Source organism: Lynx rufus, unplaced genomic scaffold (assembly GCF_022079265.1).
Source record: "Lynx rufus isolate CCGP_SWC_20201006 ecotype Redwood Valley unplaced genomic scaffold, mLynRuf1.p SCAF_8, whole genome shotgun sequence".
Lineage (NCBI taxonomy): Eukaryota > Metazoa > Chordata > Mammalia > Carnivora > Felidae > Lynx > Lynx rufus.
Genome location: NW_025814896.1, coordinates 69,441,727 through 69,465,058, shown reverse-complemented (window position 1 = coordinate 69,465,058; position 23,332 = coordinate 69,441,727). Strand labels below are relative to the sequence as shown.

At 36.0% G+C, this 23,332-nt stretch overlaps 1 protein-coding gene across 24 annotated transcripts in view; it reads left to right on the top strand.

Moving 5' to 3' along the window:
- The window catches only part of NRXN1 (neurexin 1), a 1,138,108-nt gene that overhangs the window by 945,047 nt on the left and 169,729 nt on the right, over positions 1-23,332 (top strand). For all 24 annotated transcript variants that reach the window (XM_047068175.1, XM_047068174.1, XM_047068172.1 and 21 more), the window contains one exon: positions 20,320-20,491. In XM_047068175.1, the coding sequence (XP_046924131.1) occupies positions 20,320-20,491 (172 nt within the window). The remainder of the gene's footprint in view (positions 1-20,319; positions 20,492-23,332) is intronic.

Here is a 23,332-nt window from a genome sequence, read left to right as displayed (position 1 = left end):
TCAGGAATGTATAAAAATTCAACAAGACTTTTGAAACACTCAGCTAGTGTGTGTGTGTGTGTGTGTGTGTGTGTGTGTGTAAGGCAGCATGACGCACCTTTTGATGCTAAAGAGTTATTTCAGGTGTTATCATTCTCTTTTTTGTGTGTGCATTTTTGAAAACCTTGAATGTTGGCTATTTTCTGAGCTGATAATCATATATCATATGCATTAACTACATATCTTCCGTAACCAGTGCGTTTTGGTGGTCTGTGCTAATGTCAGTGTAGATTTGTTAGGAAAACGTGTTAAAATAGTTCAGTTCTTGTAACAGAGATTGGACATTATGACAATTTCAGCTAATGATGAGTCAGCACTGCATTAAAAAACAAAAATAAAATGCTAAGATGGCATTTAAAGTTATGAGATAAATTTATCTAGAAAAATGTTTTCATGATTCCTTTTTATGGCAGTTTTTTGATATGAAATAAATTGTCAGAGCACATTTTGAGACAGCTGATAGACTTAATCAAAGCAGAAAATTGTATTATTATTTCAAGGGAATATGGAATGATTTAATTTTAAGTAGGAAAGCTAATCAGAAGCTTAATGCCACCAAGTCAATTGTGCTGGGTTCATATTTGTTGCATATTGGTCCAAACTGAAATGCTTCCCACATCTCTTAGTCACCTATTATTAACTGTAACTGTTGAATGTTGCGACTTAATCATAGAGTGTTACTCGTTAGTTGTTAATTGGCGTACAACCAGAGCCAATATTAAATATTCTTCCCTTTTTCTGTTGACATCAAAGCATGCTTTTTGCTTGAGGTGAATTTCAGGGTTTTTTTTTCAGTTTTTAGTGCAGCATGAATCTTTATGATTCCTTGCATGAAGCATTCTCGCAGAGCTGGCACTCTTGGACAGCATGTTGGATAAAATTAGCTCAAATTTAAAATGGTATCATTAAAAACTAGACCCATGCTTAGGAAGAAAGAGAAGATGGCAATGATTGAGAGGCTGGTTTCAAGCAACTAAGATAAAAATTAAACAATTTGGAGAATTTTGATTTATTAATAGAAAATTTTAAATATTCATGGAAGGAGAATGTTAAAAGGATCTGAAACACGGTCATTATATTTTTCAGAGAGGGGTTAAGTGAGATAGAATAAGAAATCAGACTAATAATATTTCTAATCATGACCTGGAAAGTTAAGTAAATTGAAAAGTTATAAGAGAAAAATACTTCTCTTGGGTCATTCATATTTCAAAGTTCAGCAATACCACTTATTTAATTATTTTTATTGTGATATAAAAAATAATTATAGTTTATTTCATTTCTTCTGAAACCATTTAAAGCCTTTGTATAATTATAGTTATACTATAGTTTAGACTATAGTATATAGGACTATACAAAGCTTTTTTGATACAGTCAAACCAGTTACAAATTCATATCTATATCTATTTGATTCTGGATTGTGACATTTGAAAGATTTGACCTGGAAAGTTATTAATATTTATTTTTAAATATTAGGTATAATGCTATTAGGAAAATACAATTAATTTTCTAATTTCCTTTCCAATTGATCACATTTTGCTTAACAAAAAAACGTAATGACTGGTTTTGTTATGATGATGATGTATTCCATTGGATTTGACTGGAAGTTTGAAACACCTCTTTCCAAAATAACAACTAATACTAAAAATGGTTTAAAGAAACCTCTTAACTGTGGGGGAAAAAAGATATTGGAGACAAAAGGGGTACAGACAAGCGGGGAGAGAGGACAGACATTGGCCATTTTTCCAAGGGCCCTTCCATAGAGTTTTTGAACATCTGACATCTAGACTTATAATTTAGCCTAAAGGGTTTGCTTCCATATCTATTCCAGGGGCTCCCCAAATATGAGGAAATCTTTTCTGTCCCTAGGGCTGGTGAAGAGTTAGCCTGCTAGTAATTCTGAAAACCTGGACTAAATTAATGCCCATGAAAGAAGAGTTGCTGGGCTCTACTCACCCTTATCTTGGCAAGTTTGTCAGTGTTCAAAGCACCATAAAATGATAAGAGTCTATAGGCCCCAGGATACTTTCATGTGGCCTATTCTTTTTCCATTGGGTCTTGAAGAATGTACAGAGGAAAGTAGCATGATGTGACTGAAAAACATGAATTTGAAACTAGATAGGCCTGTGCTGGATGCTACTTGATATTTTAGCTCTGATTTTAGAAGATTCACCCACTTGCTTTGAGGTTCAAACATCCTCAAAATGATGATTGTAAGGGTGACAAATAAGAGTTATTGTGAAGATTAAAGGAGTAAACGTTTGAAAAGTAATCGATATATTACTTGGTATATACAGTGGAAGGATGTTGACATCTCTCTCTTCCCAAGAGGCATACTGATGTCACATGTTAACTGTAATCTCTTTTTAGCCCCTTGGACTCCTTCTCAGAGGCATACTGGTATGGCTAAGCATGCAAAATCTGGAACCAGATTGCTTGAGACCAGATCACAGCTCTCATGCTTATTAGGCAGATGATTTTGGTCAGGTCATTAAATGTTTTGAGACTTAGCTTCTTCATTAAATAACTGGAAATAATAACATATATTTAATATAGTATGTCTGGTAAACTGCTTATAAGGAGTGCCTGGCACACAGCAAGTATTCAAGAAAAGGTAGCTATTACCATCATCACTATCACCATCACCCTTGTCATCATTGCTGTCGTCATCATCATCATCATCATCATGCATCTGCTGCCAAATATAGCCCTTCCTATATAGCCACACTCATGTGATAAGTTTGGCACTGATATTAGAAAAGAGTGAATAAGTGAGATATGGTTCCCATTTGGCCTTAGAATGTTATTAGTGATTAACTTCTCAGCGGATTTTTACCTTCTCAGTTAGATTTGGTATGTGTTCATTTTGAGAGAGAGCACATGTTTGGCAGGGTATGTATATAAGTTGGATGTGAGATCACAGTATATTAATCTTGCTGTGATATTTAAAGATTAAAGATATATCATGGATAACCCAAAGTCCACTAAAGAATACTGTTAATCACACAAGACATGGCCTTCCTCTTTGGTACTGACTTTGCAAGTATTGTCAGGAAAGACCTTTAAGTGTCTTTTGTTCCTCATGGGTGAACATTAATCACTTTTTGCTCCATAAAAGGGCATTTACATAGACAAGCTTTATACTTTTGCTCAGCTGATTTGTTGCCCAACTCCACCCTGAAGTCCTTTTTTCCCCTTAAATATAGATGATCCATTATTTGGAGATGGGTGAAACAGGGAAAGAACTAAATAGAAAAAGAAAGAACAGCAAAGATACTAAGATGGGACAGAACATGCTATATTCATGGGACTGAAAGACTAGTATGACAAAGCAGTTAGGAAGAGAGGGAGGGAGGGAGAGAGAGAACGAGCGAGCGAACAAGCATGTGTTCTTTCATAGAGGGCTGATAATGTGACTTTGTTACAGGTCTTTCAGTCTGTCTTTACTCTGTTATCAGAATCCACAGTCTCCTCAAATTGTCCTCTGGCTCTTCTAGGTGAACAGTAAGGGATGACTTTAGGAATACACACTGGTTACTGCTCTCAAGAAGATAGCAACAAATGTTATCTCAGGTTCAAAATGTTCATGAATTATTTACAGTTGAGTACTTTGTGTGTTTTTATCTTCAAAATCCTTGGCCAAATTTAGGAAAAACTCATATCTTGACTTCATTTATTTGCATTTTTTCCAGAAGTAGAATTGGATGAATTGCTTCTCTTATATGAAGTTCATTGCCTGGAAAAGTACATTTTAGGGACATGGGCATTGGACCTGGTTCATTTTCTCTTCTAGGTGAACAGGGAGGTAAAAGAGTCAAAGGTGACAACTTTTTATTTCTTCATATAATTTGTGGAGGGTACTTATAAAGCTAGTCTAGTACTTTCAAACGGTATTTGTAAGGTGGAGAGTGTACAGAGAAGTCTTGCTACATCTTAAGATAAAAGAGCACTCTAGAGAAATAAGTTAACAAGACATTCTACCCACAAAGAAACTAAAGGTGTTACATTAACTTTGAAATATAAGCATAGAATGATGAATCATTTTTTGACATTGTAGAATTAAATGACTTTTGGAAAATGTGGTGAGTCCCTGTTGATTCAGAAAGTCTTTATGTATTGTATTTCATAAAGCACATTGATGAATGAAACTTAGGAACAAACAACTTAATGAATGTCAAAATGCATACTGTTAGGTTCTACGTTTGTATCAATAGTTTAACATTCTTAGTGTGCTTAACTATCTGTCGTCAATTGCTTTCTTGTGCAAATGATATGCTTTCATTTTTTTATATGTAATTTCATGACCTACCTGTCCTCGATGGACTTTCTGGATAATACCTACATATATGTTCATTTATAATTTACATATCTCCATTTCTATGAAGAATCCAGATATTTATGTCTGAATCTACATGTGTACCTGAAAGTATCTGTCTTTATACCTACATATTTTTGTTCCTTGGAGCTCGTACACACATTCTTCTCTCTACTTGGGAAACTCTTTCTCTCACATTATTAGTTTCTTCTCCTCTTCAGCTCCTCAAAGAGGCTTTCCTTAACTACTCATTGCCTCTTGTAACACCCTGTTTTTTTCCTTCTTGACACTTAGCATACTTTATATGCTAATATAAAATTTAATGTATAAAGAAATAATTTGAGTCAAGCTTCATGTTGGCACCAGTGCCTTCTGTTTTGTTAACCACTGTTTATGTAGAACTTAGCAGAATGTCTTTATAGCACGAAATCAGTTTCTATATTTTGAATGAATGAATGAATATTGTTGAGGACAAAACTCACATGTTAAGATATTTCCAAAATTTTGGAGCGCCTGGGTGGCTCATTTGGTTAAGCCTCTGATGTCAGCTCAGGTCGCGATCTCACGGTTCTTGGGTTTGAGCCCTACGTCAGGCTCTGTGCTGACAGCTCAGAGCCTGGAACCTGCTTCAGGTTCTGTGTCTCCCCCTCTCTCTGCCGCTCCTCTGCTCATGCTCTGTCTCCCTCTGTCTCTCAATAATAAATGTCATAAAATTAAAAAAAAGATATTTCCAAAAATTTAGTACCATTTATGTAAGAAAATCATGAAGTTTGGGGAAATGAATGTATATAAACACAACTAACAAATACACTTAAAATTTACTCAGTTCTAGAAAGAGTGGTATAGTGTTTAGAGAAATACACTGTACCTAATAAATACCTGATAAACATTTCTTGACATTATTTCTTATTTGTTTAATTTTTTGTATTTTATTTTTGTGGCAATATTACTGTTTGAAGATGAAGAAAGGTCATAATCTTCAGGAGTTTCAGCATTAGAGATTCCATATTCTCTTCTGAAAACTATGTTGTGCCAACATCACACCCATAAACACACATTCATTTTTGAAGGCTGCAGAAATTATTGCTTGCTATGCTGGGAATAATAGAGCCTTGCTGATTCTATAGAAAATAGTCTTTGGCGAATGCCTTTTCTGCCCATATGCACACATTTGCTTTTTCCAAGGATGTCAGACAGGTAGTCCTGGACTAGAAGTCAATAAGAAAGAAAAAGAGAAAGGTAGCATTGTCAGCTTTTCTCTTGGAATGCATTTCAAGTAGAGCTCTGCTTGAGGCTTGTGAAAACCAAGATCGCATAATCCATCACACACATTTGAAAATATTATCTTGTTATTATTTTTCTGGTTTCAAGTCACGATTCACAAACACAAGTTTGAAAAATGATATCCCTTCCAGACTGACCTTTTCATTTCATGTATAGCTTGTAAACATTCATCAGCCAAAGATTTAAAAATAATTGCAATTATCTTGTGTTTTTTTAAAAAACTATTTTTTAAAAAAATACAAAGGCTAATTTTATTTTACTTATAACCTAGTTACTGAGGCAACATTTACCACACAGAGGACTAAACTCACCATCCAAAGATGTTTTGTCCATTTGTCTGAAAAATGTGGTGCCGTGTTATGGAAATTTGGAGCATTAGAGTTGACTGTAATTATATAGTAAGGTCTCCACAAAAATAATAGTCCTGGGATACAACAAATAAATGAAATCCACAAATAATCTCAAACCTTTTTATAGGAAAACGTTTTTACATAGAAATGCCAACAACTAGCGGAATTGTTATAGCCGAATGTCCTTTCCCTATCCAGTTCCTGGCGGAGGTAATAATAAGCAGTGTAATGGCCCAAAGACAAGGAATCAGAGAAAAGTAGAGAAACAAAGGTTATGGTTTTAATCAGCACTTGAAACACAATGTTTATTGCGCACAGTTTCCTGAATGATTGTAAAATGTGAGCAAAGTTAATTTAACACCCAACCAAGGGTTCTAAAGCAACAGGAAAAACACATCAAAAAACTTAAAAAAACACCAAGCTATTTCTGATCAGCCCACTGCACTTTGAATGAGGCTAAACTTTAGCCAGTGTGGATCTGAGCTTCTCATACACAAACCTGAGGAATTTGTCATGATGCCATATCAGGTGCCATGGGCTAAATATTCAAAACAGAGGTATTACCATTGAAAACTTGCAAACCATGCATAGACTACCAGTCAGTACCTATTTTTTGCTCTGTTTGATTTCTGCGTTTTAAAAATTATTTTTCAGGGGATAATGCTTAATAATAGGATACATTCTTTATATATAAGGACACATTTACAGAGGAATATTTCTTCTTGGTGGTGGTTGCCATTTCAGTTGATGGAAATACAGAATTAATGAGTTCCATGAGATGACTTTGATTCCCAAGACCATCAGGTAGCTTTATTTCATTCTTTATTGTTCATGATGTCATGCAGAGATGTGTTGTTTGAACCATAGGTAAGTATAATGAAAAAGGTTGGATGACATCTCTGAACCCATGGCCACTCTGGAGAACTTCATAAGGGTTCAGGAATGACTTTACAAATGTAAAGGATAATCTAGTATTGACTCAACTGATGAAACAAACAAAATAGAGACAATCTCCAAATATCAAGTCATTATTGCCCGTTTAAAAGATATACGAGCCAGTCACTTAGTGGGCTGGTTTCACCCAATATTGTTTTGATTGTTGGCTTAATTTTCTCTAAAGATAGATATTATGAGGAAAAGGAGGCATTAAAGAGTTGGTGCTATCGGTAGAACTCAGTGTCTGTCTATCCTCAGAAGGAGAATTCATTGACCCTTCTCACTTACCACCACCAAGTCCTAGACACCTGACAAGGCAGGAGTTCTTACTCATAAAGACAAGTCCCCCATCACCCCTGGAGTGAAGGAATTATAATTGCTTGGAAAAGAACACATCTGCTTTACAAAGGTGTCTGAGACACTGACCTAGTGGCATATCGCCCTGTCCCTTCAAAATTGGAGAATTCCTGATTGAAACATATAATAAAATGCTAGAGTTCATCTATTTTATAAATCTAAAAAACTAATACATTAAGATTTTGGTGTCTCTGGTGTATTTCAAAAAACTAGTATTTTCTAAATGTGTGTGTGTGTGTGTGTGTGTATGCGCGCGCGCGTGCACGTGTGTACGTGCATTCTAACTGCTTAGCCATTCATGAAGGCTTTTCATAGAGCCATAGTATCATCGAAATTGGAAGGGGCATAGCGGTTGTCTAATCAAGCAGTATCTGCTTCAGTGCAACAAATGGAAAGGTAGTATATCCCATAGGGAAACATGATTAGATTTTAGAATGTTCTCTCTTATGCCCCCTGGTAGATAGATGCTCTGACTTTGGTCAAGTCTCAGCCTTTTTGAGCTTTGGCTTCTCAATTTATAAAATAGACATGCTGTTACACAAGTTGTGAAGATCATGAGATATTATGTGTCCCAACTAAACTGTACTGGCTGTGTAATTCAAGCATTATTTTAATTAACTTCTGTTAAACCTACTAAGAAGCAAAACATTGTTTTCCAAATGTAAGAATAATAATAATAGCAACAATAATAATAATATAGCTCATAGGTGCTGAGTAGCCATTAAAAATGTTTACAACTTTCTATGCATTATCTCATCAAAAGGAAATTGCAATGTGATGAAAATGTTCTGAAATTAAATAGTGGTGAGGGTTGCACAACCTTGTGCATATACTAAAACCACTGAAACATATATTTTAAAGGAGCAAATTTTATGATATGTGAATTATATCTCAATTAAAAAAAGAAAATTGTATGTGAAAGAGTTTTAGAAAATTGCAAATGTGCAGGTGATCTACAAAGTGCCATGAAGGATACAATGAGGCATAAGTCAGTCTTTTTTCCTACTCGAGTTTTCTATAATATGGTTGAGAAGTTAAAACAGATGCACAAAAACTAGCACCTAAAGCAGTGTGTGAGGGAGGCTGTCATAGGTTTACGAAGAGTATTAGATACTCAGAAGACCAAGAGATACATGTAGGCCTCCAAGAGGATAGTATCACTGTCCAGGATATAATTTCATGGAATCAAAGGAACTCTAGAATTCTGTAGAATGGAGACCAATTAGAAAAGACACACTAACCCTTAATGGAGATTGGATGGGAAAATTAAAATAATGTTTTCTTAGAATATATTACCCCTAAATGAGATCTTTCTGATGTGGCATCACCAATGATCTCACCCACTTCTGGTTTCTTGCTATGTGGTGCTATAAAATATAATTAGCCAAAAAGAAAGATGCACTTCACTACAGCCTATATCTGACTCAGTCCTTTGGCTTCAAAATCTTTTTCCTGGAACATGTGAACAGTTGAAGCCATTCTTTTTTCAGAAAGCCCCTCCAACATGATCAGTTCCCAGAACTGATATTTATTAACTCTATGATTTGGGACACATTATTTAAACTCTCTGAGTAGATAGAAAAAAATAGCACTCAGTCTTCATGTTGGCCGGGGGTTTTAAGTGATAAATTGTATAGAGCTCAATGTGTCTCACACAGTGAGCACACTGGTATGCAGAGCCGGGGAAGAGATGGGAGACAAGGGAAAGATCTTCTGTGTCCTTGTGTGTCTTTGGTATCCACAATGTGTATTATAGCAGTCTATATGCAAGCTTGCTCCTGCCGCACATTTGAAGGCTCCCTGAGGCCTCTCAGAGCAGTTCCCCATGGTGCACCCTGCTCCCCCTTTTGCTGTTCCCTCAACTGTTTTGTGGGTGTGAATATTTACATGCATGGTTTGTCTTCTTGATTTGATTGAAAACCTCCTGTGAGACGGAGAACACAGTTTATATGTTTGTGCGGTCTACACACTTACACAATGCAAGATGCCTGTTATATGTTCAATTTTTATTTATTAGCTAAATAAACAAAAAAAATATTACTCAGTAGGGGAAAGTGAGAGACAAGGCAGGAATAGCTTCTTGTTTTTGAAATGATGTGTGTATGTGTGTGTGTGTGTGTGTGTTTGGGGGGAGGTGTACATTTCCAGCTCAGTGCCAAGTTAAAATAACTAAACCAAAACCACTCTTTGACCATCTAGACTGGTAAACACAGTCTCTACCAGATAGTAAGACCTCTTAGTCATTCATTTAGCAATGTATCTGGGTGAAATTAGCAATTATCCAAATCAGTGTGTTTGTTTTGAGGTGAGAAAACAGGTGGCTGTCTAACACACGCTGCAGTGTTACTTTATCCCAGCAATAGTGACTGTAGGCCCCAGAGTCCCCCTCAGGCCTTAAAACCTCCTTTCCCTGGTGAGAATTAGTCTCCAGAGGAGCAAAACATAACATTCAACCTGACTTCGATTTCGGTTGTCGATGTAAAATTGGACCATGGGAGTTGTTCTGTATTCTGAAATGAGCGTAAGCATTCAGTGTATTTGAAGGCATTGTCAAGTTTTATCCAAAGTGGGGCCCTGGAGTATAGGACCACATTGTGTTGCACAACAGAAGTTTGTAGACCATAAGCAAGTCTCCTTGCTAAATCTACATGCCATCCTGTGTTGCACATTTGTTCATCTTGTTTGTTGATACTCTAAAAGTACGGTAAACAAAAAAATAGCAAAAGATATTTTTTTTTCATTTTTGGTTGCTTTCCTTGACATAGTCAAGCCACACAATTCTACATAACAACCCCAGAAAAGAGAAAAAAAATCAGTGGACATATCTATATGCCATATACAGGATAAATCTTTACATTTATGCATTCTGTTTTACCTATTTCATATGCATATAGATTGAAATATATCTGCATCTATAACATACAGACATCTTGCTTGAAGTATGCCCCAGATATCAAGTACACCATTAAATCTTTACCTTGGTTACAACAAATATTTTCAAGTATATGTGGTTGCATATGGAATTAAAAGGTGTGTGAAACTATGGTACCACTTGCTAGAACGTTCAGGTTCCTTCCCAGTGTTATCTTTCATGTTTCCTTCTAACTTGGTTTAATAATATAATCCTTATTCAGAAATGAGCTTTTGTGAAAAAATCAATAATTACCTTTGTCACTATTTATTTAATGAATCCATGGAAAGACTTCATTAAATTATAAATGCCTTGTTACTGATATTCTCATAATAGATTTTTGAAATTATATGTGAGCCAGTTATCTATTTCAAGGAAAATACAATGTTGAAAGATCAGTACATGTCCAGTGAAATTACTGCTGGTTTTGCTAATACAATATTCATGAGAATTTGCTGGAGACAATCACAGTTAATCCCAGAGAATAAGAATTTGAAATGGATTCTTTTAAATGTAATTATCCATTGGCAAGAAAGTTTAGCAAGTTTTATTGTTTATGTAATTGAAATGATTTGCTATTCTGTCAATATGGGGGAGTGTTTTGAGAATATTTAGTTTCTGAATGGAATCATAAATACTGATTCTCTAAATATGCTTCATATTAATATTTTGTGGTTTATGTGCATTTTTAATGTATTTGTTTTCAGGGGAAAAATGGAGTCTGTGGCTTGATGCAGCTTGGGTAGGGTAAATAAGGTCTGATTTCATGTAGCATCTGTTGTCTGAATCTACTTGGGTGGTATTTAGTCTGTTCTAGCTGACTCTGGAGTCTGAATCCATGAAAAATCAATGATCTTGGAAGTCAAAGGACCTAATCATCATATATTCAGGAAAGGATGGGTGTTATTTAAGTCAGAAGTTCTCTAAGCATCACCAACCCTCATTGTTTCTTAATTGTTTGTTTTACTATGTTGTAAGAAACGAATCCCTGCAAATTCTAGAGATTTCTATACCTTAGAAAATAATCATTTTACATTTCATATTGCTGAAAAAATGTAGGGACAAAGCAAAGGGACTTTTTCTCAGAGTTTGGTGCATCTTGTAACTTTGGCATTATAATGCTTTTATTTCTAGAACTTGAATCTCCTTAACAATTAGAACTCTGATAATAAGGGACTATTGTAGCCTCCCTATCAGAATAAGTAGGGAACCTTCAAAATTTCTTTCAGTCTATCCTGGGATAGGAAACATGTCTGTAATAGAAGAAACCCTAAAACAGTGGAAACTCCAGAGTAACAAATATCCTTAAGCACTTGTTACATTGAAAAAGCTGATTCCTACAATGCAACAGGAATTTAAATCTGGTGTTCTATGGAATATTTCTTCTTGACCCCAGGGAAAGTCTTAACACTACATTTGTCTCTTTTAGATAGTTAAAAAAAAAAAGGTCATCCATTCACTTTTACACATAAGAAGTAATTTCAGTGCACTCCTTTGTAATACTAAATACAACTTCAGTTAGAGCCAGTTTATTAGCCCTGCTTGGGTTGCCTTGGAGGGGCCACTTATACTGGATGAGGGGAGGAAGTTGTTTCTCCTCTTGTTTCAGTGATGTTCACTTCTCCTCCTTCCTGACTCCTCCACAGGAGGAGGAACCAGGAAAAGGAAGAGAAGATAAGGGTCCTCCTTGATCTTCCTTGGCTAATACAATAGCAGCCATCTAGCTGGACTTAGCCAAAACTAGAAACTGACTCTGGGAAGGGGCACTTTTGGGGAGGCATTTTAGTGGGTTTTTCAGTGCTCTTAACCACATCACTGGACTTTTTTTTTTTTTTTTTTACCTGTAATTCCCTTAAGGTAGGTAAATGCACCTTCTTCAGGTAGTTATTTAGGATTTCTGCCTCAGTCCACCCCTGCAACTTCAGGTTCCTTCAGTTGTCTTCACTGCTTATCTCCACCACACCCACTCATCCCAACTGGTGGCCCTTTTGAATGTGATACAACACAATTCTGTGCTGGCTCTCAAAGCCATGGGTAATGCTCACCTGTCACTTGTTCTAACAAACTCTGATGCACAGGTGCAGTAATAGGTCTTTGCTCTGCCATCAGAGCATCAACAAGCCATAGTCCCTTCCCTTGAAGATTTCTCAGGCAAGAGTCCAATCCCAGGCAGGAGCAACTAGGATTGCTGACTATCCTAACCACTGCAACCAAGTTCCAGGAGATGAGTATCAAACTTTCTGAGATGTTTCAGTGAAGTCACATTCCCCTGCACTTGAGATAAGGGAAAAGTAGCACCTTCCACCTTTCCAGGTACCTGGAAATCACTTCACAGTCCAATGGTCTCCAAAAATCCTCTTCTAGTTATCCATCTCTTCTTGGCCTTTCTCTCTTTCATAATGGGCTGAAAATAGGTAATTAATTCAGGGTCCCAAAAACAATTTTTAGTGTTCTCCTTTGCAAGTTGTATACCTCATTTTGTACAATGGAAGTAGCAGTCTGTTTTTTGTCTTATTACCAGCTCAAGACTGCAGCTGAAATTAAGACAAAGAAATCCATTCTAACATCCTGTAACATCTGCATATCAGTTGCTTGCTGTCCACTATAAAATTATTTTAAACACATATTGATGGATACATATGTAAAATCTGCAAAGCACTATATGAGGCCCCGTGGTGCTCCTACTCTAGCAGGAAAATGAACAGGTAGCCAGAACAGCTAGATTAACCAAATCTGCTAATTGCAGTTATAGGATGACCCAACATTCCTCGAATTTAGCCTACCATAATCATTAGAACCACAAAGTGCATTCTCCAAAGTGGGAATGCTTGGGTTTGAATCACAGCTTTTCTCTTTTTAGCTGCATGACCTTAGCTGAGTTCCTGAATCACTCTGTGCTTTAGTTTCCTCATCTGTCAAATGGAGATAATGTAGTACCTCTCTCATGGGGCTGTTATGAGAAAGATCAAAGTTATTACTTATAAAGTACTAGGAATAGAATAGTATAAAGGTATTTGTTAATCTCTTAAATAAGATTCTTAATTTTCTTCCTATTAGTTACATCATACATGTGTTAAAATATGTATTTATCATGTTAAGTAATTTACTGAAAGCGAGCAAATTGGAAATCTTCCAAAATGAGGAGATAATGATTGCTTGCACAAAAGGCCTGTGCTAAATAAAAAATGTCTAAATAATGTCTCCACAGGCCCTTGGATTAAGTTTCAGTTTTCAGGGGAATCCAGCTGTTTGTGTATCACTGGAATCATTCTACAAAAAAAACTGGAATGTCTTATAATGGCATATATTTTAAAGTAAGGATTCTGAGAAATGTGCTAGACAATAAAAATAAATCTAGAGAGAAAAAGTACACCTTAAGTGTATGTAGCTCTAAAAATTATTCTGCTCTTGGATTTTGAGTTTCCTAATAACCAAAGTTAAAAAGGAAACATGAGGGGCGCCTGGGTGGCGCAGTCGGTTAAGCGTTCGACTTCAGCTCAGGTCACGATCTCGCGGTCCGTGGGTTCGAGCCCCGCGTCGGGCTCTGGGCTGATGGCTCAGAGCCTGGAGCCTGTTTCCGATTCTGTGTCTCCCTCTCTCTCTGACCCTCCCCCGTTCATGCTCTGTCTCTCTCTGTCCCAAAAATAAATAAAAAACGTTGAAAAAAAATTTAAATAAAAAAAAAGGAAATATGATTTAAGTCATATTGTCCCTGAAGCCTAAAAACAAATCAAAACACACAAATTAACGTCCATACTAACTCAGTATAAGAAAGATATCCTTTATGAATAATAAAAAGCAGAAAAAAGAAAAATGGAAACCTTTGCATGTGACTATGAAAGGGACAATGCGCAGTGTCCCACATAGTATCTTAAAATACTTCTGTTTAGTTAATGCAATTTTATACAAGATTTTTTTTTTGAAATAACTCTCAGCGTAAGCTGATGCCATGCATACTGTTGCTGCCTATTCAGTGATGAGAATCCAGTGAGAGGTTAAGAGGATGTGGTCCAAATATTCAGGTTTCCGATATTCTGATTATAAATTTCTACAGGAATGGATAGATTTTATGTCCTTTAGACCCCTATCCCCCCCATGTTGTTCCTGTCAACTGAGGTCTGATGAAAGGTGAGCTGCAGACAGTTTGAGGTGATGTACTCTGACAGGGGCCTGCATGCAGTGTCTGTATTCTATGCTGCTGATTAAGGGCAAAACCATATGCTTTACAAAATCAGCTGAGCTCCTGGTAGAGCTGACAGAACTGCTATTAGAGAATGCTTCTCAGAGCAGAGAACATACGCACACACTTCTCTTTGCAGCCTCATCTTGTGAAATTCTGAAGTTAACAGCAACAAAGTTTGCACTTAGAATGATTTTAATGCCAATTTGCATAATCCATTAGAAGTTAATTTTATTTTTTAATGTTTATCTATTTTGAGAGAGAGAGAGAGAGAGAAAGAGAGAGAGAAGGGGAGAGGCAGAGAGAGGAAGAGAGAATCCCAAGCAGGCTCCATGTAGTCAATGCAGAACACAACGCAGGGCTCGAACTCATGAACGATGAGATCATGACTTGAGTCGAAATCAAGAGTTGGGATGCTTAACTGACTAAGCCATGCAGGTGCCCCTTGAGAGGAAGTTAAATATATATATATATATATATATATATATATATATATATATATACACGCACACACACACACACATAACTTAGTTATAAACCAAAAGTGAGGGCCTGAATTCTCATTCTGGTACCTGTCTATTGTCACTTGACCTTGAACAAGTCATTGTACCTTCCCATGTCATAGTTTCCTCATTTGTAAAATAGAGAAATTGAGTAAGTTTCAGGCACTTAGCATTTGATGACTTTTTTCATGAATAAGGACTAAGAAACTGCACACACGAAATGCCTGTCAGCGTGTTCCATATCTTTTAGAATGATTTCCTATATTGTGAATATTTATCATTCCACTCTAAACAGACTTAATTGCTGTGGTTTTGCCAGTTATTAATGAAAGAGAGAATTTCTTGCCTCATTTGTTTATGTGTGTGTGAAACGGAGAGTGGAGTAAAGAAACTACATTAAAGAACATGACAGGATGTCCTTCCCCACGGGCAGCTGTGCACCTTTTCTGGGGCATCCTCTGGGAGGAAAACAGTTCAGTTCTCTAGAAAGTGTTTCTATTGGCATATCGATCATCCATGAAAGAGATGCTCCAGATTGACCCAAATGTCAAGAGTCTTGCTTCTAATATATGAATTTTTCAGAAGTAAAATTAGAGGAAAGTAACCATTGTCTGAAGCATGTTCTTGAACAATACACTGTGTGTAATGTTTTGTTTAAATTTGTGGCTTCCTAGAACAGAGACTAGGAGGGTGAATGAGGGTAACTACATGACAAGAGAAATGCATCTCAGACGGCCTACGTATATATATGTAGTGATAAAAAGAACCCAAGATGAACTTCATTGAACTGTGAATATTTTGAGGGAAGTGATTACACACAAACACACACGCATGTGATTTTACACACACACACACACACACACACGTATACTTATGTCTGAATCTCTTTTTTTAATTTTTTAAAATTTATTTAAACTGAAATAAAAAAATTCATCCATTTCTGACATCCCTCACCCCCTACTTATTGGAATCACCAGTCTATTCTCTGTATCTGTAACCTTGGTGTGTGGTTTGTTTTAGATTCCACATATAAGAGAGATCATGTAGTATTTGTCATCTCTGACTTATTTTACTTAACATAATATTATTTAATTATTTAATATTTAACTTACTTAACATAATGCCCTTGAGGTCCATCTATGTTGTTGCAAATGGCAAGATTTCATTCTTTTTGATCGCCAATATTCCAGTGTGTGTGTGTGTGTGTGTGTGTGTGTGTGTATACACACACACACCATATCTTCTTTATCCAGTTTTCAGTTGATGGACATTTGGCTATTGTTGATAGCACTGCTGTAAACATTGGGGTGCATGTGCCCCTTTGAATCAGCATTTTTGTATCTTTTGGATAAATGCCTCATAGTGCAATTGCTGGGTAATATGTAGCTCTATTTTTAATTTTTTGAGGAACCTCCATCCTGTTTTCCAGAGGGGCTGCACCAGTGTGCATTCCCACCAACTGTGCAAAAGGGTTCCTCTTTCTCCATATCCTTGCCAACATCTGTTGTTGCCTGAGCTGTTAAACTTAGCTATTCTGACAGGTGTGAGGAGGTATCTCTTTGTGGTTTTGATTTGTATTTCTCTAATGATGAGTGATGTTGAGCACCTTTTCATGTGTCTGTTAGCCATCTGGATGTCTTCTTTAGAAAAGTGTCCATTCATGTTTTCTCTGCATTTCTTCACTGGGTTGTTTGTTTTTTGGATGTTGAGTTTGATAAGTTCTTTATAGATTTTGGATACTAACCTTTTATCTGATATGTCATTTGCAAATATCTTCTCCCATCCCATTGGTTGCCTTTTAGTGTTGTTGATTGTTTCCTTTCCTGTGCAGAAGCTTTTAATCTTGATGAGGTCCTAATAGTTCATTTATGTTTTTGATTCCTTTGCCTGCAGAAGAAGATGCTGTGCCTGAGGTCAAAGACATTGCTACCTGTTTTCTCTTCTAGGATTTTGATGGTTTCCTCTCTCACATTTAGGTCTTTCATCCATTTTGAATTTACTTTTGTGTATGGTATAAGAAACTGGTCCAGTTTTATTCATTCTTTTGCAAGTTGCTATCCAGTTTTCCCAACACCATTTGCTGAAGAGACTGTCCTTTTTCTATTAGATATTCTTTCCTGCTTTGTCAAAGGTTAGTTGACCATACATTTGTAGGTCCATTTCTGGGTTTTCTATTTCTTTTTCTATTGGTCTTTTGTTTGTGTTTGTGCCAGTACCACACTGTCTTGATGATTACAGCATTGTAATACAGCTGGAAGTCCAGAATTTTCATGCTTCCAGCTTAGGTTTTCTTTTTCAATGTTGGTTTGTCTATTCGGGGTTTTTTTTCTGGTTTCATAAAAATTTTAGAATTGTTAATTCTAGTTCTGTGAAGAATGCTGGCATTTTTTGATAGGCATTAATTGAATGTGTAGATGGCTTTGGGTAGTATCAACATTTTAACAATATTTGTTTTTCCAACCTATGAGCATGGAATGTTTTTCCATTTCTTTGTGTCTTCTTCATTTTCTTTCATAAGCTTTCTGTAGTTTTCAATGTACAGATCTTTAACCTCTTTGGTTAGTTTTATTCCCAGGTCTCTTACAGTTTTTCATACAATTTTAAATGGGATACATTCCTTGATTCCTCTTTGCTGTTTCATTATTTGTATATAGAAATACAACCAGTTCTGGTACTTTGATTTTATATCCTGAAACTTTGCTGAATTTATGTATCAGTTCTAGCAGTTTTGGGATAGTCTTTTGGGTTTTCCACATACAGTGTTATGTCATCTGTGAAGAGAGAAACTTTGACTTCTTCCTTGTCAATTTGTATCCCTTTTATTTCTTTTTGTTGTCTGATTGCTGATGCTAGGACTTCCAATGATATGTTGAACAACAGTGGTGAGAGTTGACATCCCTGTCATGTTCTAGCACATTGAGTACTTCCTGCCACTCCCTTCTGGCCCACCAAGTTTCAGTAGACAGGTCTGCTGCTAACCCGATGTGTCTATCCTTGTAGGTTAAGGACCTTTTGTCCCTAGCTGCTTTCAGAATTCTCTCTTTATCTTTATATTTTGAAAGTTTCACTATGATGTGTCATGGTGTTGACCTGTATTTGTTGATTTTGAGGGAAGTTCTCTGTGCGTCTTGGACTTGAATGCCTGTTTCCTTCCTCAGACTAGGTAAGTTCTCAGCTACATTTTGTTCAAATAAACTTTCTGCCCCTTTTTCCTACTGTTCTTCTGGGACTCCTATGATGTGGGTATTGTTTAGTTTTATGGAATTGCTAAGTTCCTTTTTGCTCTAATACTTTCCTTTCCCTCTTCTTTGCTGCTTCATTTTCTTCCCATAATTTTATCTTCTATATCATCTATTGTCTTCTCTGCTTCTAGAATCCTCATTGTGACTGTATCTATTCAGCTTTGTATCTCAGTTATACCATTTTTTTAAAAATTTCAGCCTGACTGGTTTTTAGGTCTTTGATCTCTGTAGCAAGGGTTTCTCTGGTGTCTTCATAAGCTAGTAGTCTTATGACTTTTGTTCTAAATTCTTGCTCAGATATATTGCTTATATTTTCTTTGAGCAAGTCCCAGCCTGTGACTTCTTCTTGACCTTTCTTTTGGGGAGAATGCCTCTGTCTTGTCATTTTGGCTAAATTTCTGTCTTTTGCATGTTTTAAAAGCTTGACATGTTTTCTGCTCTTGACAGTACTACTATATTAAAAAGGGGTCGTACACTATCCAGGGCTTGGCTCTTCAGGAAGTGTTTCTGGTGTAAGTTGTGTGCACTCTGCTGTTGCGGGTTGGCTGCTCTTTCCTACTGCGTCGGTACTCTGCAGAGGTCCTCCTTACTTGTAGTGGGATGTGTTTGGACCTTAACTAGATGTACTTTGATTTGTTTGTTGAAGTAAACCTTGCACCTGCCATGCTAACTCCTGCCAACTGTGGAGATCCTTCTGCCACTCTACAGATCAATTTCCTGGGTGTTCCAAGTGGATCTGACCTCAATACAGCTGTGTTTGAGGAACAAGGACAGCCCAGAGCTCTTCTACTTCTCTGCCATCTTAACTATTCCCCCCAGGTTCCCTTTTCATTTTGTTGATGGTTCCCTTTGCTGTCCAGAAGTTTTTTAGTTTGATGTAGTCCTACTTATTTATTTTTGCTTTTGTTGTTTTTCTTTTGGTGACAGATTAAAATAATCATCACAAAAGACTTATACCAAGGAGCTTACTGCTTATGTTGTCATCTAGGTTTTTTATGGTTTCAGGTCTTATATTCAAGTTTTTGATTCATTTTAAGTTAATTTTTGTGTATGGCATAACATAGTGGTCCAATTTCATTCTTTTGCAAGTGGCTTTCTAGTGTTCCCAGTACCATTTATTGAAGAGACTGTTCTTTCCCCATTGTATATTCTTGGCTCCTTTGTTGTAAATTAATTGGCCATAGTTGTGTGGGTGAATTTCTGGGCTCTCTGTTCTGTTTCATTGATCTATGTGTCTGTTTTAATGCCAAATACCATAGTGTTTTAATTACTGTAGCTTTTTAATATAGTTTGAAATCAGGGAGCATCATGTCTCCAGCTTTGTTTTTCTTCCTCAAGATTGGCTTGACTGTTCAAGGTCTTTTGTGGTTCCATTCAAATTTTAGGGTTTTTTGTTCTATTTCTGTGAAAAATACCATTGGAATTTGGATAGGGATTGCATTGAATCTGTATAATGAATGCTTTGGGTAGTAAGGACATGGTAACAATATTAATTCTTCTAATCTGTGAACATAGAATTTCATTCCATTTATTTGTGTCTTCCTCGACTCTTGTCATTAATGTCTTATAGTTTTCAAATATACAGATCTTTTTTCCCTCCATGCTCAAATTTATTCCCATGCATTTTATTATCTTTGATGTAATTGTAAATGGAACTGTTTTCTTAATTTCTCTTTCTGATAGTATATTATTAGTGTAAAGAAACACAAGAGATTTTTGTCTATTGATTTTGTATCCTGCAACTTTACTGAATTTGTTCTTTTTTAATTTTTATATTTTACATTGATTTATTTTTGAGAGAAAGAGACAGAGCACAAGTGGGAGAGGGACAGAGGGAGATGGAGACACAGAATCTGAAGCAGGCTCCAGGCTCTGAGCTGAAGTCAGACGCTTAACCAACTGAGCCACCCAGGCACCCCTGAATTTGTTTTTTAGTTCTAGCCATTTTTATGGAGTTTTTAGGATGTTCTATATATAATATTATATAATCAGTAAATAGTTCCAGTTTTACTTCTTACTTTCCAATTTGGAAGCCTTTTATTCCTTTTTCTTACCTAATTGCTATGGCTAGGAGTTTCAATAATATGTTGAACAAAAGTGACAAGAGTGGATATTCTTGTCTTGTTCCTATACTTAATTCTTATTAAATGCTGACTAATCACTATAACTTCATACAATTCTTTTTTGTCCCCTCCTTCCTTCCAGCACCAAGGAAAAATTGGAGTTAAATTTAATGTTGGGACAGATGACATCGCCATTGAGGAGTCCAATGCAATCATTAACGATGGGAAATACCATGTAGTCCGTTTTACAAGGAGTGGTGGCAATGCCACATTACAGGTGGACAGCTGGCCAGTGATCGAGCGCTACCCTGCAGGTAAGCCAGTGAATGTGTATCGGGGGAAGATTTTATGAAAAACAAACTGGAAAACAAAGCACTATTTTGCGTCCGTTTCACCAGATTGTGGGTTTTCTGAGAAACCATCAAGTATTTATTGGACTTTAAAATCATGTGAATGTAATGCTGTCCTAAACTGTTCTTGATACAGTGTACAAATGGCATTTTGTAGGAGAACTTGAAGGCACACTTTATCGTTTGCAAAATTGAGGACATCAGTGAAACCAGAAAAATGCACACATAAAAGGCACAACATGTCAAAGCTCTTTTTACTGGATCCTTGCATTCGAACAAAGGAAAGGCTTTGTCAAAAGTAACAAAGTTATATTTAAAACTGAGGGAGGGAATATTACATATTTTTCTCTGAAAAAAAGTAGGACCAGGTGGTTCCTTTGATGGTGCAGAGCTGAAACTCATGAAAGGTGCAAGAGGACCATGAGACAAATAGAGAAACAGTAAAGGAACAATATATAGTACTATAAGTCACCCGTTATAAGAACGTGTAAGTAAATGAAGTTTGTTTTCACTGTCATATAACCATATGGGAGTTTCACAAAGATTCTGTGACACTAGCATTACTCATTTCACGTCTATAAAATGAATGTCAAGCTATTATAGATCAAATAAAAATTACCTTTTTCATTGTTAATCAGCTTATCAGATCTGCATTATTGAAACAAAGGAAATGAAGACTTAAACTAGTGTTACTTGTGGTTGCATATATTCCCAATTAAAAAAAACATGTTATTTTGGGGTGCCTGGGTGGCATAGTCGGTTAAATATCCAACTTTGGCTCAATTCATGATCTCACAGTTTGTGAGTTCAAGCCCCACATCAGGCTCTGTGCTGACTGTCTGCTTGGGATTCTCTCTTTCTCCCTCTCTCTCTGCCCCTCCCCCCTTTCTTTTTTTCAAAAATAAATAAACTTTAACAATCATGTTATTTTAAAGTAAAATACAAATTAAAAGTATACTTGTATTTTACTTCAATTATTATCTCTATATTTTAGTACAAGCGGTTACTAAACACATCAGCCTCATTTCTCTCTGCTCCCCTTTTAGCTACAACTGACTTGTACAACAGATTTATAGTACAGTATAAAGAAAATATTCAAAAAGAAATTTTCATTTTGCACAATAAAAATGATTACCAAAATGCATATAAGCCTCTGTTGTAAGTATTTGTTTCTTGGAAGAAATAATATGAGGAAATAACTAACTTATTAATAAAGATCTCAGTTTTTCTTAATACTGACTCACAATTAGGAAATGTGTAATGAAATGTCCGTGGTGCCCTCCTGGAACTTTTCTGATTTATATATTTCTACATCTTCAGGCCTCATTTCAAACCTATTCTGTAAAACTGGTGCTGTGCAAATATTTGCTGAATTAAGTGTGATAAAAAAAAAACAGCTCTATGACAAAATTCAGAAGCAAGCACATTAATAATATGTCCAGGGCTCATTATAATACTGGCAAATAGTAGGCAGTCAATAAATATTTGCTGAATTGATGTCCTGGGAATTATCCCTACAATTACAAGAATGTACACCTTCTTTTACCATCTGTAATGGATTGGAAGACTTGGAAGGAAAGTAACTCAAATATGTCACATAGACTCTGCTAATACTGCATTTACTGAAATCCTAGTAGAAGGGTATTTTTCATAAAAAGTACACCTTTAGTGGAATTATGGAGAGTAAATTGGTGAATTTTCCAAAATACAGATTAATCAATACCTGTTTACTGAGAGGAAGTCACTGCACTGGACACCATGAAATGTGTAAAGTAGGGTAAGGTCTAGGCTGTGTCTCTGGGGGTTTTGTCATCTGTGAATAATAGACCTGAATATGTAAATTGACAAATTCTGTTACTATTATAGTAGCCCAGCAATGTTTCACCAGTTAATTTGTTAAAATTATTTCATTTTAGTAACTTTTTACTTTTATCACACTTCTATCACATAGAGCTATTTTTTAAGAGCTCCTTTTTAGAGAATGCTAGTGGTGACCTACAAGGGGAGAGAAGTCCCACTCTCAAGTTAGTTGGAGAAAATCTGTTTTAAACTAAGTTTAAAATATCTATATCTGGACTTTATTTTATTAATATACATAATGTATCTCTAAATGAGAAATACAATATGTATTTCTCAAGCATAGATAACCAAAACCTAGTTTTCTAATGCATTAATGCATTGAGATAAATATTTTATATTTTCAAAAATTTATATGCCTCTTTAATATATTTTATCTGATTGACAGTCTTTTAATTGTGCACTTACTAGATACTATGTACTAGGTATATTTCAAAAAAGACATGATCCTGTGGCAAGCTAACGTCCAATTTAATACTAGAATAAGGCAGTACATTACTTAAGTCAGCAAATAGTTGTATATTTTTCAAGACTAAAATTTGTTTAACACACATATAATGTCTCATTTACCAATTAAATGGATGCCCAATATAGGGAACAATGTAAAATATATTTAAAGATCAGAAACTGACAATATCCTGATAATTAAGGGACAATCTTTAGAAATAGTTATTTTAGATGCAACCTCTTTTATATTTAGAAAAAAAATAGGCACATGCAAAGATTCTATTCTACGCTTTCAGTGAAAAGTATTTGAGATAATATTAATTAATCAAGAGTGAGCAAAGTCACAGTTATTATGTAAGATACAAGCAAAAGTAAAACACAGAATCTGTCCTCAAGAAAATTAGAGCACTTGGGGCGCCTGGGTGGCGCAGTCGGTTAAAGCGTCCGACTTCAGCCAGGTCACGATCTCGCGCTCCGTGAGTTCGAGCCCCGCGTCGGGCT